The 27,356-nt window shown below is 44.2% G+C and overlaps 1 protein-coding gene across 4 annotated transcripts in view; it reads right to left on the bottom strand.

Moving 5' to 3' along the window:
• Positions 1-15,671: 15,671 nt before the first annotated feature.
• EYA1 (EYA transcriptional coactivator and phosphatase 1) overlaps positions 15,672-27,356 on the bottom strand; it is a 265,134-nt gene continuing 253,449 nt past the window's right edge. For 3 of the 4 annotated variants that reach the window (XM_078687153.1, XM_078687155.1, XM_078687157.1), the window contains 2 exons: positions 25,889-25,989; positions 18,066-18,288 (listed from right to left, as the gene is read on the bottom strand). In XM_078687153.1, the coding sequence (XP_078543279.1) occupies positions 18,208-18,288; positions 25,889-25,989 (182 nt within the window). In that variant the 3' untranslated portion in view covers positions 18,066-18,207. Of the gene's footprint in view, positions 18,289-25,888; positions 25,990-27,356 lie in introns of all 4 variants that reach the window. The other variant, XM_078687154.1, reaches the window with a different exon arrangement.

The raw sequence follows: 27,356 nt of genomic DNA, 5'->3' as shown, positions 1-27,356 counted from the left end.
AGTGGATGGAGCAGGCTGAACTTCTCGCTGGGACATGGGAGGATCGCCATTGATGACTGTATTAACTGTTCCCAGGGGCTGCCCCACTAACGTGCTCCAACTAAGCATTACTTCACCATTCCCCTTTCATCTGTCCATTGTAAATGGCTTGGCTGTCCAACTGTCGGATCTATACTCTTGAGACTCCTCGGTCCAAAAAAATTAGGGTGACTCTTTGCATGTTTGAACGTTTCTGACAGTTTAGTGGGAGTATGTACTTTCCCTACTGTCTCTCTCACTAAATGCTGCTCCATCAAGAGAAACTAAGTTAATAATCAACAACACCAGTTCACCAAATGCTTACAATCACTGCGAAGCAGTAGTTGGAAACTTCCCGCTTTGAGAAGCTGCTGTTGCAGAGGATCATGGAACGTGCTGCTGACCATCCTAGTGGACATTGTTTTCAGAGAATCGCTACCATCGACATGTATTTCTCGGGGAACGAGGGCATTGCCTCTAGGGAGGCTTTCAAGGTTGTGGTTTGGGGGTCCTCCATTAACACGGTAGGGGGAGCTAGGAGGGAAGTTGAGAGGGATATCACTCAATTGGAGTGAAGGTTAGGCCCACTGGAGAAAAAGGCCCTTATGACACTGAAGCTGCGAGTGCACTGCAGGAAGTTTGCATTGTCTATGTTAAGCTGTTAGAGCACCTCAGGCAGAATGATTATATGGCCTATACCCAGAAAATCCATACAGAAGTGTGTCATGTGTCCCAGTCAGGCCTAGAAGGAAACACTGTCATTTTACATGAACACGTTTTCTACCTAAAATTGCCTTCATTTTTTCACATCGACATTTGACATACATCTGCATTCATGACAGTTTGGATTCGTTTCTTGGAAACACCAACCTTGCTTACTCAAGTCAACTTCACATTAATTCTCTCTTATTGCATTGACACTGTGACCAAGGCCTACACATACATTGTGTGTACCTGCTTGTTATTTTCATATGAAGGGCAACATAGCTATCTGTAACACAAAACAATGGCAGCCTGATTACAATATCAGTCCTGGGCAAGGATGCCTTATGTTATAAATACACCCGTTTCCAGGTGCTGGTAGAGGAGCACTTCTGCTATTTTCAAATGGTCTCTACACACTGATGATTTCACCCAGCAGCTGACTGATATTTCCTTGAGGGGTGTCCAGCTTGTGACCAAGCCAGGGTCCTACTGTCACGCCTGCCAGCTTGCCGGCCAGTTTGAGCTTTCCAGCAAAGATGGCCGCCCTGCAATGCGCATGTGTGAGGGGGTCAGGCAAGAGTCAAAAGCCTGACTTCCCCCCTAGAACGGTGCTTCGCGCTCTCGTGTTTCGGGCCTCTTGTGTCGCGTCACTTCCGCCGAGCCGTTTGCCGGTACACTGTCTCCTGTTTGCTTCGCCCAGTCTCTCGTGGCTGGAGCGATTTCTTCAAGTTGTGGGACCACGAATTTCGGTATTTGTGCCCCTCCTGTGATCTTGTCACCTTAGGGGTTTTGTTGCTCTTTGCTGAGAGCCCTGCTAAAACCTCCCACTTTGCCTCCGTCCTTGGTTTATAGGTGGACTCGTGGTTCCCCTTTTATTCTCTGGTGCCGGCTATCCTCTCCACTTCTCCCTGGGGCACCAGCCTGCTTTTCCTGGTTCCGCCCGCCGACCGGACTTTATGTTCCGTTGGTCGGCCGGACTTGGGTTGGGCTTGTGTGTGGTTGCTCACAGGGCATTGTGGTAGTTGTGGTGCGCCTAGAGGCCACCTTCTCCTTACCATTCCTTCTCCCTAGTTCTTTTGGACTCCCACTGGTATTCGGAAGCTGGCATTCGTCACAGTCTTGAAGAAGGAAGACATGGTAAAGCGCTTTGCACACTTTCCCTATTACCTCTAAAGTGAGCTATATTACTTATGCTTGTATCGTTATATTGCAGATATTGCAGACCTGAGAACCCATTAATAGGACAGGCTTACCTCCTCTACTTTACCTATTTCACGATAGGGTAAGAAACAACACCTATGCATAAGAATATTATAGCAGGGAGTAGGCACATCCTGGAGATATCTCTACCTTTCATTCGAACAGGCTTATGAAAGTCATTACTGTGGTGATTCGGTCCTATGATACTCCTGGAAGCAATTTAGTCATTGGCATTGCTTGAAACTTCAAGACACCAATTAGGTAAACACACATAGATAATACAAGATATTGTTATATGTTTTCTTTTGCTGCATGTTGACCTTAATCCTTTCTTCTAGCACCTGTTTCCGACCAGTTGGAAGTTCTGTCCGTGGAGTCTTTTTTCCCTTCCTTTCCTTGTTTTGTTCCCTCCTTTCCCTCCATATCACCATTGTGCTCTAGTGTTTGATAGACACAAGAGGTGTAGGGAGGGACGGGTTGGGCTTGTCTTCGGTTCCTGGCACTCCTGCGGAAACAGCACTTGGATCCTTACACCTACACTCTTTCCCTACCGGTAATGGGGTTGGATCATCCAGCACGGGGATTGTTGGCAGAACACACACAAACACCCACTACACATATAGGTTAGAGTATGGATAGTAGGAGTATGCAAGATTGTTATACTGTTTCATATGCTTGCATATATATGTCGTTTCAGCAAGATGGTGGAACTTTTTATTTTGTTCACTTCTAATAACTTTCATCTCCTACTGTCTATTGATCATTGCAGTGCACATATTCTATACAAGCACCACGTTGGTTCAATAAATATTAAAACCGTCCCTTTGTGTATACTGTGTATATTTCATAAAGTAAAAGAGAACACGGGTGTTTTACCAAAAGGGTTCTAGATCTGTCACCACGATTTCTGAGGGATCAGTGGTTACCAGAACTATTTGCTTCCTGTCCTGTTTAGGGGAGCTTATGGTGGCACTGTGAGTTAGCTGGTCTATGGGACAACATATCGAGAGGGGGTTCACAGAATAAGTCTTGCACCATCCCAATGTTTATGCCGTCCACAAATGCTGAGTTCCTACTGATTAGTGGAAACTACATGACAAGTGGACAGGTCGAGTCCACTCCCATCTCATTTGATTCAGTCAGACACCGTACCATACCCATTCTATCCATATATGACCCAACCTGGGACTTGGTTGATACCCAGCGATACATCAGTAGGGTGTTCAGTGACTTCTATGCCCTTCTCTATACTGCAACGCCTCCTCCAGATCCTGAGGCTATTGCTGTATTCTTGCATCAAGCGGCACTACTAGGATGCCACCGGATGAGAAGGAGGCCTTGGGTACCCCCATATCCTTGGGGAGATACATGGGGCCAAAACAGAACTTGGTTGTAGCAAAACAACAGGATCAGATGCAATCCCGATAGATTTGTACTCCGCGTACTCCTCCAACTTAGTGCAGTGACTAGAAAAATTATAAAACTCCTCCTTTGGGAAGGGTTTGCTTCCTCCCTCCACTAGAGAAGTCCAGAAAACTGCATATGGAGCTTACCTGGTACAGATTCCTGTTACTCTTAAATTAGTATAAGATTTTGAGTAAGATCCTTGCCCGCAGACTTCTCCCATTGCTCCCTCAGTTGTTGCATGGGGATCAATGTAGATTTGTACCTTGACGCAATACCTCACTGAATATTCGGTGTCTATTTCACCTCATGACAGCATTCCATGATCACTACTCATTTGCAGGGTGCATATCATTAGATGTTCGCCAAGCCTTTGACACACTGGAGTGGGACTTTATGCTTGCGGCGATGGCCCTTTATGGAATCCCACAAGCATATATTCAGTGGGTTATCCTTTTATATACATGTCCTATGGCTAGAGCTAGGACAGGACCTCACATCTCAATCACTTATTAGGTCACACGTGGGTCCCGGCAAAGTTGCCCTTTATCACTGTTTTCATTTGTGTTGGCGATAGACCCTCTGGCACAGCATATTTATCAAGAATCTGGTGACTGGGAGATACCTGTGAGCCGCACAGTACACTCTGTGTCCATATACGCAGAGGATATGGGCCTTTACCTTTTGGGCCTCCCTACGGGGATGCAGTGCTTAACTCAATTACTGACCTCCTTTGGGACATTTTTTCTGTTCACATCAATGTTGACAAGCCTTGTGCCTTCCAATTTACTGATACTTCTATCAGCCCTACTTTGCGGTTTGGAGATCTGGCTCTTCCCATTGCTTCCCACACCTTCCACTACTTGGGTGTTCATATTTATCGGGAAATGCAGTACTTGCTTGAAGGCATCCTTGTGTGACCTATTAACATTTTTTTTTAACTCTTTTTATTGTGAAAGGCAAAAGAAAAACATTACAAAAACCAAAACAAAATCACAGGTGATCACATATCTTCCCACAGCACGGGTTAAAGTGGCAAAATACAGAATAACATGCAACATTGTAAGCTTGCGGGTCAAGGGGAGTCCAGCGCTTCCTGATCCATTTCTGATACGGGCGGGGCGCAAATTCCCCCTCGATGACTGTTCCAAGCCCCCCAAATCTTCCCCCACTTCCCCGGGCACCCCCTGGCAACATAGACCTGATTTTTCCCTAAACATACACCAGCCTAAGTCTTCCGCCCATTTTGTGGCTCGGGGTGGCCGACAAGCTCCCCAGAGCTGTGCGATGTTGCGTTTAGCCACCATGCATGCCAGTGTCACCCACTGCCATTGGTATACATTCAAGTCCGTGGGCTCCCATACGTTCAACAAGCACCTACGAGCCTCTGGCCTGATCTCGACACCCAAAACTCCTCCCAGTTCGTCATGTATTTCAGCCCAGAATGCCTGTATGACTGCACAGTGCCAAATGGTGTGCATTCAGGTACCCTCATCTCTGCATTCTCTCTGACATTTTCCAGTCTCTGCCCGTCCCATTCGTACCAAACGAGGCCCGGTGATATAGGACCTATGTGGGATCTTTAGCTGTACAAGACGGAGTCTCATCTGGATGGCCACTACCTTCGGGGAGGAAATCGCCTCCACCCAATCCTCATCATCTAGCTCTAACCCATCCACGACCCACTGGGCTCTGATGCGTTCCAAGGGGCTCTCACTATGGTTTACCAATTTCCTATAGATTAGAGAAATTGTTTTCTCTGGGATATGCCCATCCAGTACTCGGTCCTCCAGGGGCGAAGACTCCGGCAACACAATATCTTTAGGGACATGAGTAGTCAACGCATGCCTCACTTGCCGGTAGTGGTCATTGTCGTGGAGACTATACGACTCCTTAAGGGACTCAAATGGGAGCACAGCATCCTTAGCCCAGACATCCCTAATCTGAGTGATGCCAATGAGGTCCCACTTGTTGAATCCCTTAGTTTTCCACAAGCTGCCCAGTTTCTCCAAATTAAGCAGCGGGGTGGCCAACGTTAGCCTGCCCTTCCAGCCCAGATATCCGTTGACCGCGTGCCACACCTGCATCGCATGCGCGGTCGGGCCTGTAAGTGGAAATCTGCCGAGCCTACAGGGCCCGATCAATCATCCCACGATCCATGGCATATCCCGGATCACCCGGAGTTCCATAAACAATGTCGTTTACGGCGGCCAATTGGGAGGCCCAGTAATATTTCTTCAAATCTGGGAGCCCTATCCCGCCATCATACCATGGGAGTGTCAGCTTAGCAAACGATATTCGGGGCCGACCGTCCCAGAGGAGTTGCCTCTGGAGAACCTCAATCTCCTTTAAATAAGAAGCTGGCACTGGGTCCAGTGAGTTCTGCAGTACAAACAAAAAACGCAGCAAGGCCATCATCTTGAAGAATGTGGCCCCCTCAAGCAAAGACAATGGAAGAGCCATCCATCTCCCCACATCAGTCTTGCATCTCTCCAATGGGGCGAGGAGGTTATTGGCGTAGCGGAGCCGCGGATCAAGCGTGACATAAATACCAAGATATTTAAACCCAACTGTCTCAATCTGGATTGGGCATGACTGCGGAATCGCAGGTGGGTCTCCGACGAGTATAAAGAGCACAGACTTTGTCCAATTTATAGCCAATCCAGAGTATCTACCAAAGATGGCCAAGACATCAAGAAAATTAGACAAGGAGACCCTGGGGTTGGTAAGGTAAAGCAGGACATCGTCCGCGTATAAAGAGATCTTATCCTCCCAGCCTGGCGACCACCGTATGCCACGTATCGATCTGTCCCATCTTAGGGCTCCATCGCGAGCGCAAATAACAGTGGGGACAACAGGCATCCCTGTCTCGTGCCCCTCCCCAGTGGAAAGTCACCAGATCTGCAATTGTTGACCACCACTCTGGGCAGGGGGTTCGCGTACAATAATCGGACCCATCCGATGAACTCACTCCCCCTATTAACATTATTAAATCGCAAAATGCTTTCTGGGTTCCTCTGCCTCTGTTGGTGGCGGCCAGCTGGCCCTGGCAAAGATGGTCATGTTGGTATGCCTCCTGTGTTATTTGGTGAACTTTCCATTGGTAGTGCCAGCTTGGGTGTTCAACACTGTGAATACTTTACTGGAGAAACTTGCCTGTGGATCTGGGCACCGTAGGGTGGGCTTTACTAAATTGAAGCTACCAATGAACAGGGGCGGTCTGGGGGACCCTAACTTCAAGGCTTACTGTACTGTGGGGCAACTACAATGGCTGTGTTTTCGGCTGGCTGGTCAATCAATCAATCAATCAATCAGAACATTTATAAAGCGCACTACATACCCGCGAGGGTCTCAAGGCGCAGGGGGGTTCAGGCTGCAGCTAGTGGTCGAAGAGCCAGGTCTTGAGTAGTCTCCTGAAGGTCTGTGTGTCTTCTGTCTTTCGTAGGAAGAGGAGGAGGGAGTTCCATGTCTTAGTGGCGCGGTGAGAGAAGGACCTGCCCCCGGAGGTGGTTCTGTGGACGCGTGGGATGGCGGCCAGTGAGAGGTCGGTGGAGCGGAGTTTCCTGTTGGGTTCGTAGAATGATAGTCGGTTGTTGAGGTATTCTGGGCCGGAGTTGTGGAGTGCCTTGTGTGCGTGGGTCAGGAGTTTGAAGGTGATTCTTCTGTCGACGGGGTGCCAGTGTAGGTCTCTCAGGTGCGCTGTGATGTGTTCTCGGCGGGGGACTTCGAGGATCAGGCATGCAGAGGCGTTCTGGATTCTTTGAAGTCTGCTGATGAGCTTGGACGGGGCTCCGTGGTAGAGGGGGGTGCCGTAGTCGAGTCTGCTGCTGATAGGGCGTGGGTGACGGTTTTTTGCGTGTCTGTAGGGATCAATCTGTAGATCTTGCGGAGCATTCGGAGGGTGTAGAAGCAGGTTGAGGAGATTGATTTGATTTGGTTGGCTATGGTGAGTTTCGAGTTGAGGATGATTCCCTGGTTGCGTACGTGGTTGGTTGGTGTAGGGGCAGCGCCCAGTGATGTGGGCCACCAGGAGTTGTCCGTGTTCAGTTTGAGACGGCTTTCTTCCATCCAGTCGGCGACAGCCTGCATACCAGGGTGGAGGTTGGCTTTGGCGGCGAGGGGGTTCTTGGTGAGGGAGAGGATCAGCTGGGTGTCGTCGGTGTAGGAGATAATGTTGAGGTCGTAATGTCTGGCGATGCGTGCGAGTGGTGCCATGTAGATGTTGAAGAGCGTCGGGCTGAGGGATGATCCTTGTGGGACGCCGCAGATGGTCTTGGCGACTCCTGAGTGGAACGGTGGGAGGCGGACTCTTTGGGTTCTGTCGGAGAGGAAGGAGGTGAGCCAGTCCAGGGCCTTGTCACAAATCCCTGCGTCGTGGAGGCGTATGCGTAGTGTGTGATGGCATACTGTGTCGAAGGTGGCAGATAGGTCCAGGAGGATGAGGGCTGCTGTCTCGCCGTTGTCGAGTAGGACTCTGATGTCATCTGTGGCAGCGATGAGGGCGGTCTCGATGCTGTGGTTCTTGCGGAAGCCTGACTGGGAGGGGTCGAGGATGTTGTTGTCTTCCAGGTAGCGGGTGAGCTGGGTGTTGGCGATCTTTTCGATGACCTTGGCCGGGAACGGAAGCAGGGAGATGGGCCGGAAGCTCTTGAGGTCGCTCGGGTCCGCCTTGGGTTTCTTCAGTAGGGCGTTGATCTCGGCGTGTTTCCAGCTCTCAGGGAAAGTCACGGTCTCGAAGGAGAGGTTGATGATGTTACACAGTTGGGGTGCGATGGAGCTGTCGGCCTTGTTGACGATGTGGTGGGGAGAGGGTCAGATGGGGCGCCTGAGTGGATGGTTTTGATGGTGTCCTCAGTGGTCAGGCTGGACCATGCGGTGAGGCGGTCGTGGTCAGTGGGGATCGGTGGTTGCGGCGTGGTGGGGTTAGTGGGGTTCGTCCGAGGATTGAAGCTGTTGTTGAGGACGGTGATCTTGCGGTGGAAGTAGGCGGCGAGGGCGTCGCACAGACCCTGTGACAGCGGGATGTCGTTGGTGCAGGAGCTGGGGTTTGAGAGTTCCTTCACAACGTTGAAGAGCTCCTTGCTGTTGTGTGCATTGTTGTCAAGTCGGTCCTTGAAGGAGGCCTTCTTGGTGGTCCTGATGAGGTGGTGGTGGTTGTGGATGGCGTCTTTGAGGGCTGCGTGACTGTCGGGCGTTTTCTCATTGTGCCAGGTGTTTTCCGGTCTCCGACAGGTGCACTTGGAGGCTAGGAGCTCTGGGGTGAACCAGCTGGCTCTCTGGCTGGCGTCGCTGTGGGTGTGTTGTCTCCTTGGGGCTAGGGTGTTGGTGCACTCTTCCATCCAGAGTCTGAGGGTGCGGTCCCCCTCCTCGGGGTCGGTGGGGTTGGTCGGTGGGTTGAGTGCGAGGTGTGTTTGTAGTAGTTCCTTCGTGACTTTGCCCCAGCGACGTCGGGGATCTGTAGGGTGCGGTGATGTGAGAGGGGTTTCTGGAAGGTGAAGTGGTCGCAGCGGTGGTCGGTCCAGGTGAGTTCGGAAGCGTGGCTGAAAGCAACGTGGGGGCTGGAGGAGAAGATGTCATTGAGCGTGTGGCCGGCGATGTGGGTGGGTGTCGTGACGATCTGTGTCAGTCCGAGGGTGGTGAGGTTGTCAATCAGGGTGGAGGAGTTGCTGTCGTTGTTGTTATCCAGGTGGTAGTTCAGGTCTCCAACGAGGATGTAGTCGGTGGAGGTCAGTGCGTGCGTGCTGATGAAGTCGGCGATGGAGTTGCATAATTGAGGGCGGGGTCCTGGTGGTCTGTAGACGAGAGTGCCTCTTAGGGTGATCTTGGTCACAACCTATCGGAGGTAGGTTACACAACGGACCAGATTGGCCGTGGCCAACTCCACAGACTGCTGTGCCCTGGCATTGCCCCTCCGTTAGCAGGTCCTCTCCTGCTATGCCTGGCCCTTGCGTACTGGAAACTGGCATTGAGATATACTGCAGCCACCCCACCATATGTACCAAATGTTCCTCTCCGCAGTCTCCCTACATCCTCAGGTACATCAACAATGTGCCGTTTGAGTCCATGGAAGCAGGAGAGTTTTGTCAACAGTGCGTTCTTATTCCAGGACGATAGGTTATTGTTGCATGCTGATTTTGTGCACTCACAAGGGCTCCCTGAGACACTATTTTTAATGCAGCTGGTATAATTCGTATAATTCGATATGTGCGAAAGCATTGGGCCCCAGACGGGAAAGAACCTGGCACATATGAATTACTTCAAGCAATGCACACCTTGGGGAATGGTAGACATCATATACGCTGGCTCTATCGCGGGATTTGGGCGCATCTAGAAACGTTCCTTGATTCATTAAAATAGAGCTGGGAAACGCACCTCATCCGTGAAGTACCTAATAAAGACTGGACACGTATACTTGAATATCCCAAACACGACTCCTATAATTTCAGATTTAAATGTATCCTGTTCTCTATACTGCACAGAGAGCAACTAACTCCGCATAGGCTGACATAGTGTTCCCGCCGCCCCTCCAATTGTCCCCATTACAAATCTCTAGACACCGATCTATTGTTATACTGTGGACCTGTCACCTCTTATCCGCATACTGGGTAGGGGTTGCTTCAGCCTTATCATATATAAAGGTTTAGATGAATGGGATATACCAACGCAGTGTCTTCTTAGCCTACATCCACGGTTCCAAGCTACCGTTACGTTTTTCGGACTTGGCATTGCTATTAGCAAAGAGGCTCATAACAAAACACTGGAAGTCCCCGACAGCTTCGAGGTTAGATAAATGGCAGGAGGAAGTGGCCCTCTGGGGACTTGCGGATAGTGATGCCCCTGTCGAGAGGAATACAGAGGCCTCTGCAAGAAACTCATCTCCCTGGAATGGGATACATTAGTAGAGGGGTTTAAAGCAAAGGATATGGCACCAGATTGAGCAACTCTTGCACACTACTTCATAGCTCTATCCCCCATCACACCCATTTCATATGTCAACAAAGTTTCAGGTTTTTCTTCTGGATTATGACCATCGATATGGGATTAGTTGGGTTCACACATCTCCTGTCCAACAGGTATGTCATCACTCTAGCCTCCCTGTACATATTCTTGGCACTGTCATTTCCACTGCCTACGTGCCGAAACATCTATGTGGTCCCCAAATTAGGTGACATAGTCAGCAGGTTGGGTGGGAGGGTTATAGTTTGATGTTTGTTCAGTTTATTTCTTTAGTACTGCATCCTGCAATATGTACAGCTTGGAAGAGATTCTTTACAACTCATATCATGCGGAAAAACACTATTCTTCTGCCAGTCATCGAAGGAAGAACTGTCATATCTAAAAAATGCAATAAAGTTTGTGTTAAAAAAACTTACCCTGAATATGGAAGGGCCAATCTCCACTTTGACCACCAGTCTTTTTGCTGAAGCTATCCATATTATAATTAAATATTTGCATGATTAAAAGAGGTAATTAAAAATATATACATAATCTACTAGATTAAAACATTACTTAAGCACAACCGATATGAAATTGAATAATATGATAACAGCTTGAAAATGATTGACAGGGAAGAAGGTATGACAGGACCATAAATACAAATCAGGACAAATATTAGGATTTTCCAAGAAGTTCAATAAACCAAGCTCTGTGGTAAGGTCTACCAAAACAGTACTTTAAGCAACAAGTACTCTTCAGATCAATTCACTATACCAAATCCAATCAGGAAAAACTCCTGGTGGAGTCCCCTTCGATGATAGGGCTGGCAAATTACACTGTCTTTGGTCTCTTTGAACGGTGTCTCATTGTGAGGCCTGTATGAAACTGCTCATGGATACCCTATGCAAGAATTCTGCTCACAGTATACTCAAGACTGCCCGGGACCAGGGGACACGACCCCTGGTCCACAAAAGCGTCATAGGCTCTGCTACTCTTTCAACTAACTTTTGGAGTGCCGTGGTCTGCCTTTGCCTAACTGCACTTTATTAGATCTTAGTACGGAGTCCACTAAATGCTCACATTGTAATTTCGCTTCCATTGCAACCACATATAACGATTATACTGGTAAAAGTAATTCTGTGCAGAGCGACCCCGTAATGCTCACTCACACTGATCATCAGCGACTGATCGTACAAAAAAGTTCATCTCTATCTTATAAAGACTTTACATTTTTTAATATTAATTGCAGATCCCTTTCTAAACACAAGGCTGACATGTTTGACCTTCTGATTAACGCGCGTCCAGATGCTGTCTTTCTTACTGAGACCTGGGTCCAGGAAAGCTTTGGTCCTGTTGTAGCGTCAGCACTACCTTTAAATTACTCTCTTGTTAGGAAAGTTAGGAAAGGAAGGTTGGGGGAGGCATTGCTATTATTTATAAAACAAATATTTGATTGTAAGTTTGAGGATATACCCTCTAATGTCTGCAAGGCTTCTTCTTTTTAAATTGCACATACTCCCCAGTTCACCTTTTCAGGTACACTGGTTTACCGCCCTCCTGACCATGGATTGAGTCTTTCCCCACTTGGATAACTCCTTATCTTTTGAATGCCGCCAACGTTACAATTCTGGGTGACTTAAATCTCCATCTTAACGACCCATCATGTGCTAAAAGCGCCGCACTCATCACCGGTTTTGAGGCAATGAATATTTTACTTTGTAACTCAGGCCCCATCCATGTGGCTGCCAACTTATTGGATCCTATCTTTTCTAACTTGCCCGATATCTGCTGTCCCCCTGCTCTCCCACTATGCTGATCTGACCACTTTGCTGTTGTCTTTCATTTTAAAGTTGCCTCTGGCCCCCCAGTAGCCCCGAAGGGCATTAAGTGCAAAACTAGAAATTGGGGTAAGCTTGATATCAGAGCCTTTAATAACCTCTTAATCAACAGTTCACCAGCAATTAAACAAATTAGAATTGCGGACCTTGAGGTCATCCCAAACTGGCTCCTACGCTTTATTGATTCCTGTCTCCCTCTCTCTAACAAATGGTTTAATAATCACTGTCCCCCTGCCCCCTGGTTCATGGAGAGGCTTAAAAATGAGAAAACTAAATGTAAAATCTTAGAAAGATTATGGAGGAAGAACTAAACGCCCAATGCTAAATTGACCTATAAAAAGGCGATAAGGGAGTATTACTCTCTTTTTAAATCAGCTTGTGCTGAATATGTCTCCTCCACAATTTCTCAAGCCTAAAATTGCTCCAAAACCTTTGTTAAGGTGGTCAAGGAACTATCTGGAGCCGAAAGTCAGTCCACCCCATTAATTCTAAATGAAACTCAGTGTGAAGATCTAACCCACTTTTTTATGAATAAAGTAAATAATATATATTCCACAATGACAGGGGATAGCCTGACCAATACTGCACAGGCAGGCAGCCTAAGCTCTTGCTAATGCAGTTACTAACACAAGACAAGAGTTGGGAATAATTCCAAATCCATCAATAACATTGTATCTTGGTCTGCACTCGATACTAGTTCCTTTAATTTGATTCTGGCAAAACTGAAATCTGGCGCCCCATGTGACCTGCGCCCTATCTCCGTACTGAGGCAACTTGAATCTCCTTTACTTCTGTTACTTATGGACCTTCTCAATGCCTTGTAATGGGAGGGAATAGTTTGGCCTGAATGGAAGCATGCGATGGTTCTGCCACTCTTAAAGAAGACTAATGCTGATCCTTCTCAGCCTTCTAATTTTAGACCTATTTATCTTCTTCCGGCTTTTTCCAAGATTGTGGAGAAACACGTTAATTGTCAACTATCCTCTTTTGTTGAGGCCCACCATTTTTTACATCCTTCACAATCTGGTTTCAGAGCAGGTTTTTCTACTGAAACTACTTTGCTAGGAGTGACGGAAATGTTGCGACATCATATGGACATTGGTGACACAGTGACCCTCATTCTTCTCGACCTGACTGCAGCATTTGTCACGGTGTCTCACACTGTGTTACTGAAAGTGCTGCAATCCCTGGGTATTGAGGGCCATGCTCTCCAATGGATTGACTCTTTTCTTAACAACCGCACAATTCAGGTCTTTTCCACCACGGCCTGCTCTAAAACTCATCATTCTCCGTATGGAGTGCCCCTGGGCTCGGTTTTAAGTCCTCTTCTGTTCAATATCTATGCTCGTCCATTTGCAGATATTGCTGCAGAGGCAGGGCTGTCCATATTATCGTGTGCTAATGACACCCAGCTAATTTTCTCCCTTTCAACAGCTAAGGGATCTGAATCTTTTAGTCTCCAGTCCGGCTTGAGGAAGATTGCATCCTGGATGCAGGACAATCTACTCAAGCTAAATGGAGATAAAACTGAAGTTCTGAACCAAGGGAAAAAACAAGAACTTTGAGGTCTACAGCATTGGCCCTTGGAGATGCGCGCTTTACCCCAACATGTTCGTCAAGTACGTAATCTTGGAGTGATTATTAACGCACAGTTATCCATGAAACAGCAAGTTGGGAAGGTGGCCTCTATCTGTTTTACCATTCTTAAATGGCTGAAGAAGATTATTTGGATGCTGTCCCTTCCTACTCAGAGAACTGTAGTGAAGGCCCTTATAACATCTAGGCTGGACTACTGCAATGTCTTGTATCTGGGTTGCAATAAGGAGGTGATGCATAGTTTGCAGATAGTGCAAAATGAGGCTGCCAGATTGCTCTGCCAGGCTCCTAATATTGCCTCTACTGCAGGGTTTCTTCGCAACCATCATTGAGTTAAGGTGGAGAATCGTGCTAAATTCAAAGCCTTGAGTTACACGTTTAAGATCAAAGCTTGCTTATCCCCTCAATACATGCAGTCCTTAGTCCAACCGTATGTTCCCTCCCGTACTTTGTGCTCCACTACTCAATGTAAATTTAACGTTCCAAAAATCAGATTGAAGCGTTTGCACGGTCGCTCTTTTTCATATTTAGGACCCCAGTTGTGGAATTCTCTTCCCATTTCTCTCTGTAAAGAAACTGATTATGTTAATGTTCGTCAACAGCTAAAAACGTGGTTGTTTAATTTGTAGTTTTCCTTGCAATTCCTTTCTCAGGCTGGCGCCGGGAAACCCCTTAGGGTAGCTGTGCGCCTTATAAACTCAAATAACAAAACATAACAAGACAATCACCAAAGGTGGTTTCTACAACTTAACAGCTATATCCTTTGTAACATTGAGCCTTATTTAGAGTTTTGCAGATGTGGCACAAAACAACATAAAGAGCTTTTTTCATTGAGAAAAGCACACCTTTCCTATGTAAGATATGTTCTGGGATTGAAAGTAAATACCCTTCCAAGAGTTTGCACCACTTTTGATACTTTTCATGATTTTGACCTGGAGCAAACCCTTAGTAAATGTGTCCTACCTTGTCAAAGTCAATCCTCAGTCAGTTTGCAGTACGTTAGGGTTAATTTAGCCGGTAAGTAAGTCACTGAGTGAGATTGAATCTAGAAAGTAGTTCCTGGTGAAACACGGTTTGCTCTTTCAAGATTTCTGGAGCAGTGCATAGCACTACATTGAACAAGGCTTTGGAAAATGATAGAAAATTGTTAAAACATAATGAACCAATTATCAGGATGATGCCAGTATCTCACCAACTGATCAGTAAAATTATATTCCAATATGTGTCTGACTAGATAACTCTCATCAAGCCTCACTTTTCTCCATAGGTGGGGACCTGTCACCAAGCGAAATGCCAGAGAGGCTGAAGTTTAGGTATGAAGCCTGAGACCAGGTTTAACCTGCATTTTTCCTTGACCTGAAATGGACAAGGCACATCTTCTGCAAGGATTCAAAACTGAAAAATCTGAAAGTGGTTGCTGAAATGTTCCTAATTGAACAGAGTAAAGCAACCTAACTGGCTCACAACATTAAGTACCTAATAATCAAATCTATGGTTGCTGTTAGTGTAGCAGGGGATTTGTGACAGCTGAAGAATATCTGAATTATATGCAAAATGTTGCCAACATTTCTAAATGTTATGTCTCAGTAGGGGCACTGACTACAAGGGCATACAGGTACATAGATACACAGAATAAATGTATTTTTAAAAACACATCTTCAACAATTATTTACGACACTAAAGAGAAGCATAAATAAGAGGAAAGAAAGCTGTGAACATGGTAGGAAAATGGAATGTTGAACAGATTTTGCTGTCCACATTTAAATGGCTTTCGTATGTGGCCTTGCCGAATATTGGGGTGCCTGAACCTCTCCCTAAAGACATAAGATGACCTCAAAATAAGAAAAACTAAATATACAATTTGGGTCAAGAGAAAGACCGGTGGCATTTTACAGCCAATGCATATTGGAACCAATTGAGGATGTTATAGCTAATGCATTTTAGTAACAATCAAGAAAAAGTATTGTGTGATAATTCACAAATATTTTTTTTATTAATTTACACACAGACTGAATGAAGAAATATTATGTACATGTGTGGATGCAACACACTTTTTTCACAATAAGGCCGAGATAAATTGCTTTTTGTGTATTTTTTTCAGTCTCCTATTGACTATACGTATTGTAAAAATGCAAAAAGTCCAAATAATTGGTGATTTGCACAGTACTTTGCCTGAAGAAAAGTGGTGAAATTATTTGAGTCCAACAGATGGAGTAAGAAATGCGTCACACTCACAACTGACTATTTCAGCAGCAACATCAATAACTTTATTAAACCACTGCTTTTCATTTGTAGCTGTGTGATCGCTGTAATTAAGCGTATATGCAAAATGGTTAAGAATTTTTGGAGTTGTCTCATAGCTATTTGCATTAGCATTAAAACCAAGATTCAAAATTCAGGTACAATATCACATTGATAAAATACTTGACCAATATTATTAATCGATTTTCAAGTTTGTTAAAGTCTTAATTTTGTGTTTGACCTTTGTCCTGTGGTGAGGAAGATACAGATTTATACACTGCAGTACCGTTCAAATTATATAACGCGATTCTATTCGTACAATTCAATTTTGGGGAACAGGTAGAGGTGGGCAGGCCAACAAATTAACTGGGCGAGCTAAACAGAGCTGAGTAAATGGCCTGACTTGGTTCTTAGAGCTACTGCACAAGTTGAGCCCTGAAAATGTTTGCCACATACATCATGCAACAAACATTACTTAAAATATGATAAAGTCTCTTCAAAACTCCAAAAAGTGTATTTCTTTAGCATGCGGACGTTTTGGAATTGATACATCTCATTATAGCACTGCACCAAAAAGTACTTATTAAAAGTGATAGTTTTTAAACATGCCCTTTGAATCATTCCTGCCCCTGTTCCCACTCAGGTGACAATGCCATTGGTGAATTAAGAAGCAAGACAGTTGTCATATGATCTTTGTATGTGCCCAGATTGTAATAGTGTATAAAATCAAACACAATAAGCCTTTGAAAAGCTGATTTGCTGAAGTCATGTATTTGAAGGTGCGTTGGTATTCGGTTGTGAAGAAAAAGGAGGACAGTTAAAATAAATTATTTGCCTAAGGCTACACAATTTGGTTACACAGCGATTAATCCTGGTTTTCTGGTTTCACTTTGTACAAATCAGCCACAAAATGGGTACCTTAATGGTTTGATTCCTAATGTTTGTAAACGATGGTAGAGCGAGGGTGGAAGGCAGAAGCCATATGAAAGCTTGGTTCTTTTTTGGCTCGATGTTGCAAAGGTTCTCAAGCTGAATTAATCTTGCTTCAGGCTGGAGCCTGGTTCAAGCTTTCAGCGGCTCGCCCACCTCTAGGAATGGGGAATGCAAGTACTAGTACAGTATATCTTCCTTTAAATAGGCTTTCTAACCTTCATCTCAAGTAAATCATTTATAATAAAAAATATATGTTCTATCTTCAACATTCTCTCTGTAGGAAAGGATGATTCTTCAAGGCCTGTTTCTTTTTTCAAGTAGCTATAGTACATCAGCTTTAATATAAAAATGAAATTTCTCAAAGGGCTTCTCAACTTATCTGAGAGGTCTCTCATTCATGTCTAGTGGGACATCTACAAACAATGCATTTTATCCAGAAGATCTGCGAAAAAAAAACATTTGAAGAAGAACCAAAAGGAAATCGTTATTGACATTTGACATCCATGATTTGGTCTTAACAAATGTATCTTAAAAAACTTTTATCTACATATTTATACCTAACACTTTTTTAAGGCACAGCACAATATTGTGCAAACGTTGCCTCTCCACTTCACCTAAAAGGCGCAATGTTCTTAACTAAACAATAAGTAAAAGAATGAGCAATTATTACAAATTTACACAAAAAATCTTCCTGTACATGATTGTCTCAGTGATGTACACATTTTGTTTAAGTTAGGCATTACTTCAGACTTCTTTTCCTGGTGTGCTAAAAATCAGTCTATTGTTGCTGAGTCCCGGTGAAGGCCAGTAAAAGCCAATATGTGCCATCTTGTTGAACTTCATTTAGTATGACTTAGAACAGTCTGTTCATAAATAAATGGGCGCGATAAACCAAAAAATAAATCTTCTTTACAACAACATTTAAAGAGATTGTTCTTTTTTCTTCTTTAAGTCTTAGTTTTCAGTGTGCAATCAGGCTTGCTGTGTTGAAGGACTTATCCTGCTTGGTGGAAATTCAAAAATACGGAGAGCATGTGCAGGTCCCTCCTTTCTTCACAGGTGTGAACCTTTTTCGGGGTTATTTGGTAAAGACAGGGCACTGAGTCCTTCGCCTGCCTTGTTTTCTTCTGCTTCACAGTACTGGAGTCAACAGCTGTTCTGAAATGAAGCACAGGCTCCTCCGTTTACTGAAAAGTCAAAGGTTAAGACAAATTGCAGCAGTATGTCAACATGCTATTAAAGTTCTATAGTCCAATGCTGACAGCAGACAAAGGGAGTACTGTACATAGTCCAGGGGCAGGAGAAGGTTATGTGGCTTCAAAGTGCTGCAACGCTGCTATAAGTACTCCAATTCTAAGGCGTGATGTAGGGCCATGAGGTCAGAGTGGCTCGAGATCCTCCAAAAAGGCATAGAATGCTGTCAACACAAAACAGAAAAAAACTATTAAATGGAGGTGGTAATAGAGTGTACCAGTTCTAGTACAAGACAGACAAGTAGGTGAAGACTAAGGTTCTGGTTTAATAAACACAAAACCATTCACATTAAAAAAACACAGTATGCAAGAGGGTGTTCCAGGTACAGCTGGGTGAAGTATTGGAATACCACATAAAGTCATTTATAGTGTATTGTTACATGCTACAAAGATCACGTAGGTACTTGCCTCGTTTTAAACTTCGACTGTACAACCAACTATCAAGTGGGGAGGACATGTCAGAGTTTCTATATAACATAGGGCATTGCCTCACAATGTGTGCCTCTGCTGCAAAAGACACCAGTGCTTTGTGCACTTTGGTGAAACACATTGGTATTACTGAAGAGGACATGTGTGTTCTGTAATAGACTGATCCATATTTACTATCTTTAATCAATGCGGTGGCGGGGGTGCAAGAAAACTTGCAGAGTTGCATTGCACCAACAACAACAACAAAGCATGCAGCTTTGCAAAGACTTGCCCAGCCTCATGCTTACAATTGTTATTGTGAGTGACGCTTGGCTGTTCCTTATAGCCCAAACACGACTCAACATGTCTACCTAAAGATTTATACTCGAGGTAAAACCTCCAATACAAATTCCTACATAAAAATAGAGCATAAGGGTCAGGCACATAAGATTGATATATTTGCATTGAACGCATATAGCATGTAAGTATACAAACAATACATCGCTGGGATTCTTGTTTGCTTCTGATTTCATTTGGCATAAGGATTTGGTGCAAAGGCAGGGCTCGTTTTTTGAGCAAGCCCTAGGGTTGTTTACACTGTCCTACACCAGACATGCTCACTTTGCAGGAATATAGAAAGCAGTGGACCGTCAGTAACAAAGCAGTTTTGGTGCTGCACAAGGTTCAACTTTCAGCGCCAAAATCTTTCATACTGGAAAATTGTTCGATTCTGCAATTTGCACTACTTGGTGCAGCAAACCCCTTATTTAATCTGTAACTGCACAGTCCTTTAATTGATCTGGATCAAAATGTGTTGAGACTGATCTAGTTTCTTCACATTCTCAGGGGAATATTGCTTCAATTTTCAGGGGGTGAATCCCATGGAAATATGGTAATCATTCTTTTCAGCTAGATAGTCTCCCACTCTGAAAGCATGCACAGAGGGGTACAGGCCGCTGAGAGAGAGTGTCTCGGGGTCTATCACCAAAGCATTGATGCAAGTAAGAATCCTTTTTAAAACCAGGCTGGGTGTCATGCACAAAATCTGTTTATGCAGATTGTGTCGTGTGAATGGAATTTGTGCATGAGCACCACGCAATTGCCTTTGGTTACGGTATAAGGATCGCATGCCTGCTGCAGAGGCTGGTCAAACAGGTCTGCAGCACAAGGAATGGAGTGGTTGGTATTCATGCCACTTGTGATGCAGCACTGCACTCAGTGGCATACAAATACACACTATGAAAGTGTGCGCCCTTACCGCAAACGCTGGGTTTCTTGTTTAATTGGACATCTGGCACTGGTTTCCAGGTTATCTCCAGGCTTTACCACTGCAGGGCTTGGTAATTACCAGAGACGCTTGGAAGTGCGCAAGACAAGTAAACTGATTACTCCCTGCTACCCTGCCCTATAATGAGGAGCTAGGGCTAAATATAAATGAAGGGGGCAACAAATGTAAAGTGCAAGTGTAAAATTACACCACAACTTGTGTAAGGATATACTACAGCCAGATTTAGCCTGTCAAGTTGTAAGTGCATGTCTTTTACTGCTTATGGTTACCAGCAATACAAAAGGGATTTCCTTAAGGAGGACAGCTTGATGGGGATGTTTGGTGTGTCTGCAAGTAAGCACCGTGCATGTGGGCAGGGTGCCTTAGTATTCAGAGAGATGGACAAGTAAAGGGAGAGCAGATGACCCTACGAAACATCAACCTGTAAGAATAAATACCCGTACTTCATGATCAGCCAATAGCCTTCAAAGACTGCCAGAGGCATTGCTTTAGCACTCATTCCCTTAAGTCTGAGCTATCAATTTAAGAATGCTGGGAAGGTGGGTCAATGAGTTCAATGTAGTGTTCTGGAGATCATGAGTCTGAATCTCTTTAATGTCGCCTCAGCCTTCCATTCTTCTGAGGTCAGTAAAACTAGCCCCATATACTAAGTATTAGTAAGGTATGCTATTTACAGATCGTCAAAATGGCAGAAGTTCGATATCTAGCACTATATTTAAAAAATCAATTTTTGATACGTCACTGTTCTCTGTCTCTGAGACCACACTTAAACTGGCTGAATGAATGCAGCATACAACAGCCATGTTTCCTGCCTTTCCTAATTCTTGAACTTTACTTTAATCTTTTGCTTTCTTGCGGTAATCACGTTGGTAAATCTTAGAAAAATAAACGTGTATTATGGACATCTCACTAGGCCGGGCCATCTGGCAGCCCAGAATGCCATGGGTTTGGAGTGCTTGCTCAGGTGCAGGCTGGGCGCTGGCAGATGGCTCTTTGCTGATAAAAGCCTCCTTAACCCTGTTTATTTTTCCAAGCCTTTCCAGTTTGACTGATAGATAGGAGTGCATTCTCTTGCTCTAATGTACTTCCTCGCCCTTCTTTTCTTGTTTTCAAGGGTGCTGCCAGCTGTTTACCAATCAAGAAAGTATTTTAAAAAACGGAGAATATTCCTTTATTTCGGGTAGAGTTTAATTTTGGTCCATATCGAAGCGTTAAACTCAGTATAACTGCGAAGGGGACAAGTCAGACCTAAGAATGAGTTGTGCTGCAAAAGAAAGCCCTTTCCCATGGAGAATGTCTCTCAATCAGAATTAGTCTCAGAAATAATGTAAAAAAGGGGCAGCTTATAATAACGTCCTTTAGCGTGGATTCTCGTCTATGATGCGCCCCAGCAGAAAGATGGGAAACACCAACGACACAGGTACTCGTGGCTAGGCTGCATCACAGCACCCCGTGCACCTAGCGTCTTCCATGTGACCCGCTCGGTCATTTGCACTGGGTTGGGTGTCACAATCGGGCACAGAGTCAGCTCGCAAGGATCCATAGATTCATAGCAATCCTGCTTCATCAACAGTCATGAGGCAGGAATCCTCCTGTGAATCCTATGACCCCATACAAATGAAGAGGAGGAGGACACAAGAAATATCAGATTCCATCTTTGGTGCCCCACAATGTACAAAATGGAGTAACTAATATTCCAACGTGCCCACGCAATGCTTCAGTACAAGGTTTAAAACCACTCAGAATACCCGTAGCCTCTAATATTTGGACTGCTTTCTCTTTGTTTCCGCTATCTATCTTCAATGGGTAAATAGCAATACACGGTGCTCAAGAAATACTTCAAAGCCCAGAATTACGCAGATTTATAGCGAAATTATAGACAATGCCTTATTCATTTTTGACACAGTGATTTATGCGGAGCATCTGCAGTGTGACACGGATATTGGAGGATTCCGGGGCTCGGGATTGGGAGCTCTAAATATTTCTATTCACCATGGTCGGTGGTTAGACACACACCCCCAGAAATACAAAATAACGCTTGTGAAATCCATAAAGGTCACAACACACTTTCTGCAACATCTAAGCTCCATCTCAAATACCATTTCAAAATCTAAACAAACTCCACAAATGCCAAAACAAACATAAAAATAAATGGGTTTCACTAGGCACCAAAATATTAATTTGGAAGTTTTCAATAATACAACTAAGGTACACATGAATGCAGATTTGTGTCCTTTGGCAAATAATTTCCATACAGAATCTGCAATACAGCACATTGCAGTGTCAGAAACACATACGAAGATGACAGGGCCTCTTCAGCATAAGATTCTTGAATAGTAGACTGATTCAGAAAAATAAGACCGCAAACAAATGCAAGTTAATGTTTAAAATTCACACTAAACTTTAAGTACATGAAAACGAATATAAAGATAAATTCAACTCTGCCCACTCCATAGACATGAGAGAAACTAGTCATAATGGTATCATCGGATGGGGGCGCAAACGTCAATGAAGCAAGAAGAGCTAAATTAACACCAAATAAAAAGAAGACCACAGTCATACTTTAGAACATTTGTATTATTGCTGCACAGTCCAGCAAGACCCCAAAATCCCAACGTATATCCAAGAAAACCTGAAAAAACACCTGTTAATGAATGCAATATTTTCTGCATTTCGAATGTTGTGCTAAGGACCACAGATATACCCCTGGATACAACGAGACAACAATGACCCTATTATGAATGGCCTTTTCATTTTAATGGGGGTCAGTAACCCATGCCATACCGGAATTGTGAGATTCCAGGGAGCACCACAGATCTGTTTTGTTTCACCTTTATTCCCTACTAACTCAGCTGCCCACCAAATATAGTGGTAATAGTAATTCTGGGGGTAAAGGAGAAGACTTACTAGGGTCAAATGAGGGCAACGCATAATGAAGGCCAAACTGTCTTCCCTGTTACCACTTGCACAGTTGCCTTCCCATGTGAATCACTGGACATTCCAATTGTGTTAATGATCATGAAGTTCATTTACTGGTGTCCTTTTTGGTAGTGACTACTAATAGCTTCATAAAGTTAATTAATCATTCAAAGTGCTAAAGATTTTGTTTTCAATTCTATGTAGTATTCTCATGGAGAATCCATGTGAGAAAGAAAAAGGAGGCTTTGTTGTTCACATGAACTGGAAAATACTGCTGTGTTTTATAGTGAAACCTGTCAGTTCCTAGATATAAATAGGAGTCTGTAAGAGAATGCTTACTATTGGATTTTTATAAGAGGTTGGTGGAGTTTTACTAGATGGAACTCCGCGAAGTGCTGGAAAAACCCAGTCACACTCCACAGAGTTCTGCCAGCAGTGGAGTCTCTTAAGTCATGCTGCTCGCACTGATTTTTAGCGCCCCCGGAGTTTGCTTGTTTTACAGCGCAAATGGACTACATGACGCACCAGAGGGTGCTGCTGCTTTCTGCTGCTTGAGTAGACATTCTACTTGAGGGGCAGTTTCCTCAAAGCGAGCGGCAGATTTCTCAACATTAGCGGTCACAACCTGCTGGGACCGCCTGCATTGAGAAATCTCGCAAGGAGGAGATCTAGTGCATGATTTTTCTCACGAGCACTCACAAACTTAATGTTGGTGAGCCGCTTGAGAGAAAAAAACAGTCAGAAAACCCACTTCCAAGGGTACATGACTGGATTGGCACCACTTAGCAGGGCAGGGGTCATAGTTGGCGGAGTCCAGAGGCTGTAGCACTGTTGTTGGAAGTCTTTGATAATCCTGAGACTACAGAACAAGAGGCAAGCCATCAGGTCACTTTGATTTTGGGAATGTAGAGATGCAGGTCAAGTCCTCCCAGGCAAGGAGGGGAGCAGACAGTAGGGCAGGCACAGAAAAGCAGGAGTCAAGAAAAGTCCAGCAAATTTCAGCAGAGTGACAGTTCTTTCAGAAGCCCAGCATTCCTTTATCCTGGCAGAATGACCTCAAACCCAGAAGTGTACTAAGTTGGTGGTGTCAGGGGCCCAGTTCTTGTACCCTGTTGAGATGTATGACATTACAACGCATGCTTTTACCACGCATGCCTTTACAACGCAGTTTTTACAACGCATGCCTTTACAACGTATAGTGCTTAGGGGTGCTGGATAGTGAATAGTTTAATTTACTATTCCAACTACAGTCTCCGTGGATAGTAGGGAAGGTGTTGGATAGTAAATTAAATCTATTCCCTATCCTAGAGCGCCCCCCAGCGCTATGCGTTGTAATGACATGCGTTGTAGTAGTTGCATCATAAAGGCACTGCGTGGTAAAAGTTGCGTTGTAAAGGATGTTTCCCACCCTGTTGTGCCTTCGAAGTGGAGGAGACTATAAAGAGAGGCCTCTGAAGTGCCCACGGTCCCTGCCCTTCCTGCTCTGGCTCCAGACTCACTCCAGGTATGCAGCTCTTTGTTTGGGGCAAGGCACAGCGCATTTAGGTACATGTTTCAGCTCCTCCCTCCCATCCTGCCCAGGATGTCCCATCAGGGTGTTAATGGCTCATTAGGATGTGGATGGCCCATCAGGCACACCAAAGCTCTCTTTATGTGTGGCTGTCTAGAAGGAATGCACAAAGCCTTGGTGTCACCCACCCCAGACGTGCGGCCAGAGACAGGCAGAGGCACATAATCAATAAAGTAAGAAAATGCTAACTTTCTAAAAGTGGCATTTTCAGACTTGCAACTTCAAATCCACCTTTATCGGAAGTTATGATTTCAAATTGTGAGACCAGATACACCAAACTCAAAATATCTATCTTTTCTCAATTGGAAATTACACTTATAAAATGTAATAAGGTAATTTCACTGTTAACCTATGCAAGAGATAAGCCTTGCAGTAGTGAAACACGAATTTAGTAGTTTTCACTACCTGGACATGTAAAACTAAAAAGTACATGTTCAACTTTTTAAATACACTGCACCCTGCCCTTGGTGCTGTGCAGGGCCCACATTAGGGGTGATTATTATGTATTAAAAACAACGGGTTGGGTTTGGCAAGAGAGTTAACTTGCCAGGTTGAAGTACTAGTTTAAAACTGCACCCACAGGCTCTAAAATGGCAGGCCTTGGCCATGTTTAAAGGGCTACTGAAGAAGACAGCACAATCAGTGCTGGAGGTCCGCTAGTACCATTTCATTTACAGGCGCTGGGCACAGGTAGTGCACTTTACTAGGGACTTATAGGTAAATTCACTATGCCAATTCAGGATAAGTCAATGGTACCATATTTTAGGGAAATAGCACATTCAGTTTAGCACTGGTCAGCAGTGGTAAAGTGCCAAAAATCCTGAAGCCAGCAAAAATTAAGTCAGTAAAACAGGAAGTCAGAAGGCAAAAAGTCAGGGGGAACCATGCAGAGGTTGCCAGGTCTAACATGACTGGATTTCCAATGAAGTAAGCGCTACTTGCAGTTGACAAATATTCAATTGTTATTTTGGGATTCAGACTTTGAAAACTGCAAAACCAAATCCAGCTTTTTGCATATCTACATTGAACTTATATGTATAAAATATTTGTAAATTTGACCCAGAGTGCTTTGTTCCGCTATGTGGTGATCTTTGAATTGTTTCTTCCCAAATTCAGCACCCAAGTCCTTCTACAGCAAAAACACCTTCTGATATGTTTTTTTAATAAAAAGATACAAGTCTGTCCTTTCTTAGTAAATCAAATGGACATCAAAAGTATCAAGGCAGTCAGCACAGAGGGAGTGTCTGTCAGCTGGATAATAAAGCATAAAGCACGCATCAATTAAAGATCGAAAGCAACAAAAAGATACAAATGGAAATCAAAGCATAGCCCCGTCTTAACTTAAACACAGCCTCGGTTGAGCTTATCAAGCCACCGAAATGTAAGATACTGATAGGTCTTTAAGATATCAACAATGGAAATGTTTATGAAAATATATACAGAATCCATTTCAGTCCAGATTATTTGAATATTTTGGTAATTTTGAAAAGTGGCTCGATTTTCACCATCAGTGACTTGACCGAACACAGCCCACATCATAACTAAAATAAGACAACCTAAGGCAAGAAAGAACAATTACCTTTTTTGCTCCCTGTTCTTCTTCCACCCCATCACCGATAACAACGTAAACCACTTTTCTTCCAAATCTTTGAATAATTCGTTCAAAGCAACTTTCCTTTCCTGAAAAAAAGTTAGACAATTTAAAAAGGACAGCCCATTTCACTGGTGGAAACTTGCAGACACTTGTAGATTTCTGCATTGTATGGGTGATTATTCGCTTTGTCAGATCGGGTGGCCTCCATGCAAAATTCGCTAACTCTCTTGCCTTGACTTATTTTCTTGCTAGGGATACATATACCACACACATGTTCATCGTTAAGAGAATTCTATGTGAAATATCATAAGGACAGTAGAAACATGGTGTTAGACGACTGGCACGGGAACATACGAATGAGATGACATACATCATGCTAGTCTTACCTCATATACAACATCTCACCACACTCATCCGTTTCATAATTGGACAACACATATTTAAAATAGAGACTGTGTCATGTATTTTATAGCATAGTAAAGATCTCAGGGGCATATTATCAAGGACAGGCGATACATTATCGCTGCTTTTATCGGCAGGAAACTGCTGATAAAGCGGCGATAATGGCCTTGATAATATGCTCTATGAATTCCAATCGAAGCCCATGTTCACATCTAACATGGGCTTCAATTGGAATTCATAGAGCATATTATCAAGGCCATTATCGCCGCTTTATTGGCAGTTTCCTGTCGATAAAAGCGGCGATAATGTATCGCCTGTCCTTGATAATATGCCCCCCAGTATTTTAGAACATTTTTAAAACCGCAACTTGAACAAGTATGCACTTTCAATTTTGTTTGACAGCAACCCATTAACCATACAATCCCATAGGCATTTGATGCAAGCAGTTATAGCCAAGTCTATTTTTTGACATGTATGTCACATTTTGGTACAATTAATAATATATTTTTTTGGTATAGCATTCCATACTGCACTTCTGCCATTTCTAAGCAATGTAAATAAGAGATGTTACTATTACTTACTGAAGGTATTCAATGTACCTACCTTTGCGAGTAGGGTCACCTGAACTGGCCTTGCTGGGATGCAAACTCATGGCCTGCTGATAACCGCTGTGCTCCAAAAGCCAAGCTATACCTGTGGCTTAACTAGCTCTCATCAGATTGGCTGCCCTATGTTTCCCTTAACTCAATGCCCCTTTCAGGAAAATCGATTTTAATTTGTAATGTTGTGAAAACTTCTTGAAGCTTCCCATCACTCTACACTTCTGCTGATTTAGAAGAGCCATGGACTCCCTGGAGCCTTAGAAAGGCCATGAGCCCTAGGCAGGCTATTACAGAGCCTAAGGAAGTCCCCCCTCCCCTTGGAATGTCATGGCCTTCTTCAGCATCACTCACCCAATGGGCACACTACCTGAACATCTTAGCGTGCTTCAAGTAGGCATCCACTGCAGTGTGCATGCTTCTGAAACTTATGCAATATGCTTTACAGAAGG

The sequence above is a fragment of the Lissotriton helveticus genome, chromosome 4_1 (genome assembly GCF_964261635.1).
Source record: "Lissotriton helveticus chromosome 4_1, aLisHel1.1, whole genome shotgun sequence".
Taxonomy (NCBI): Eukaryota; Metazoa; Chordata; class Amphibia; order Caudata; family Salamandridae; genus Lissotriton; species Lissotriton helveticus.
This window is presented reverse-complemented; position numbering and strand designations above follow the sequence as displayed.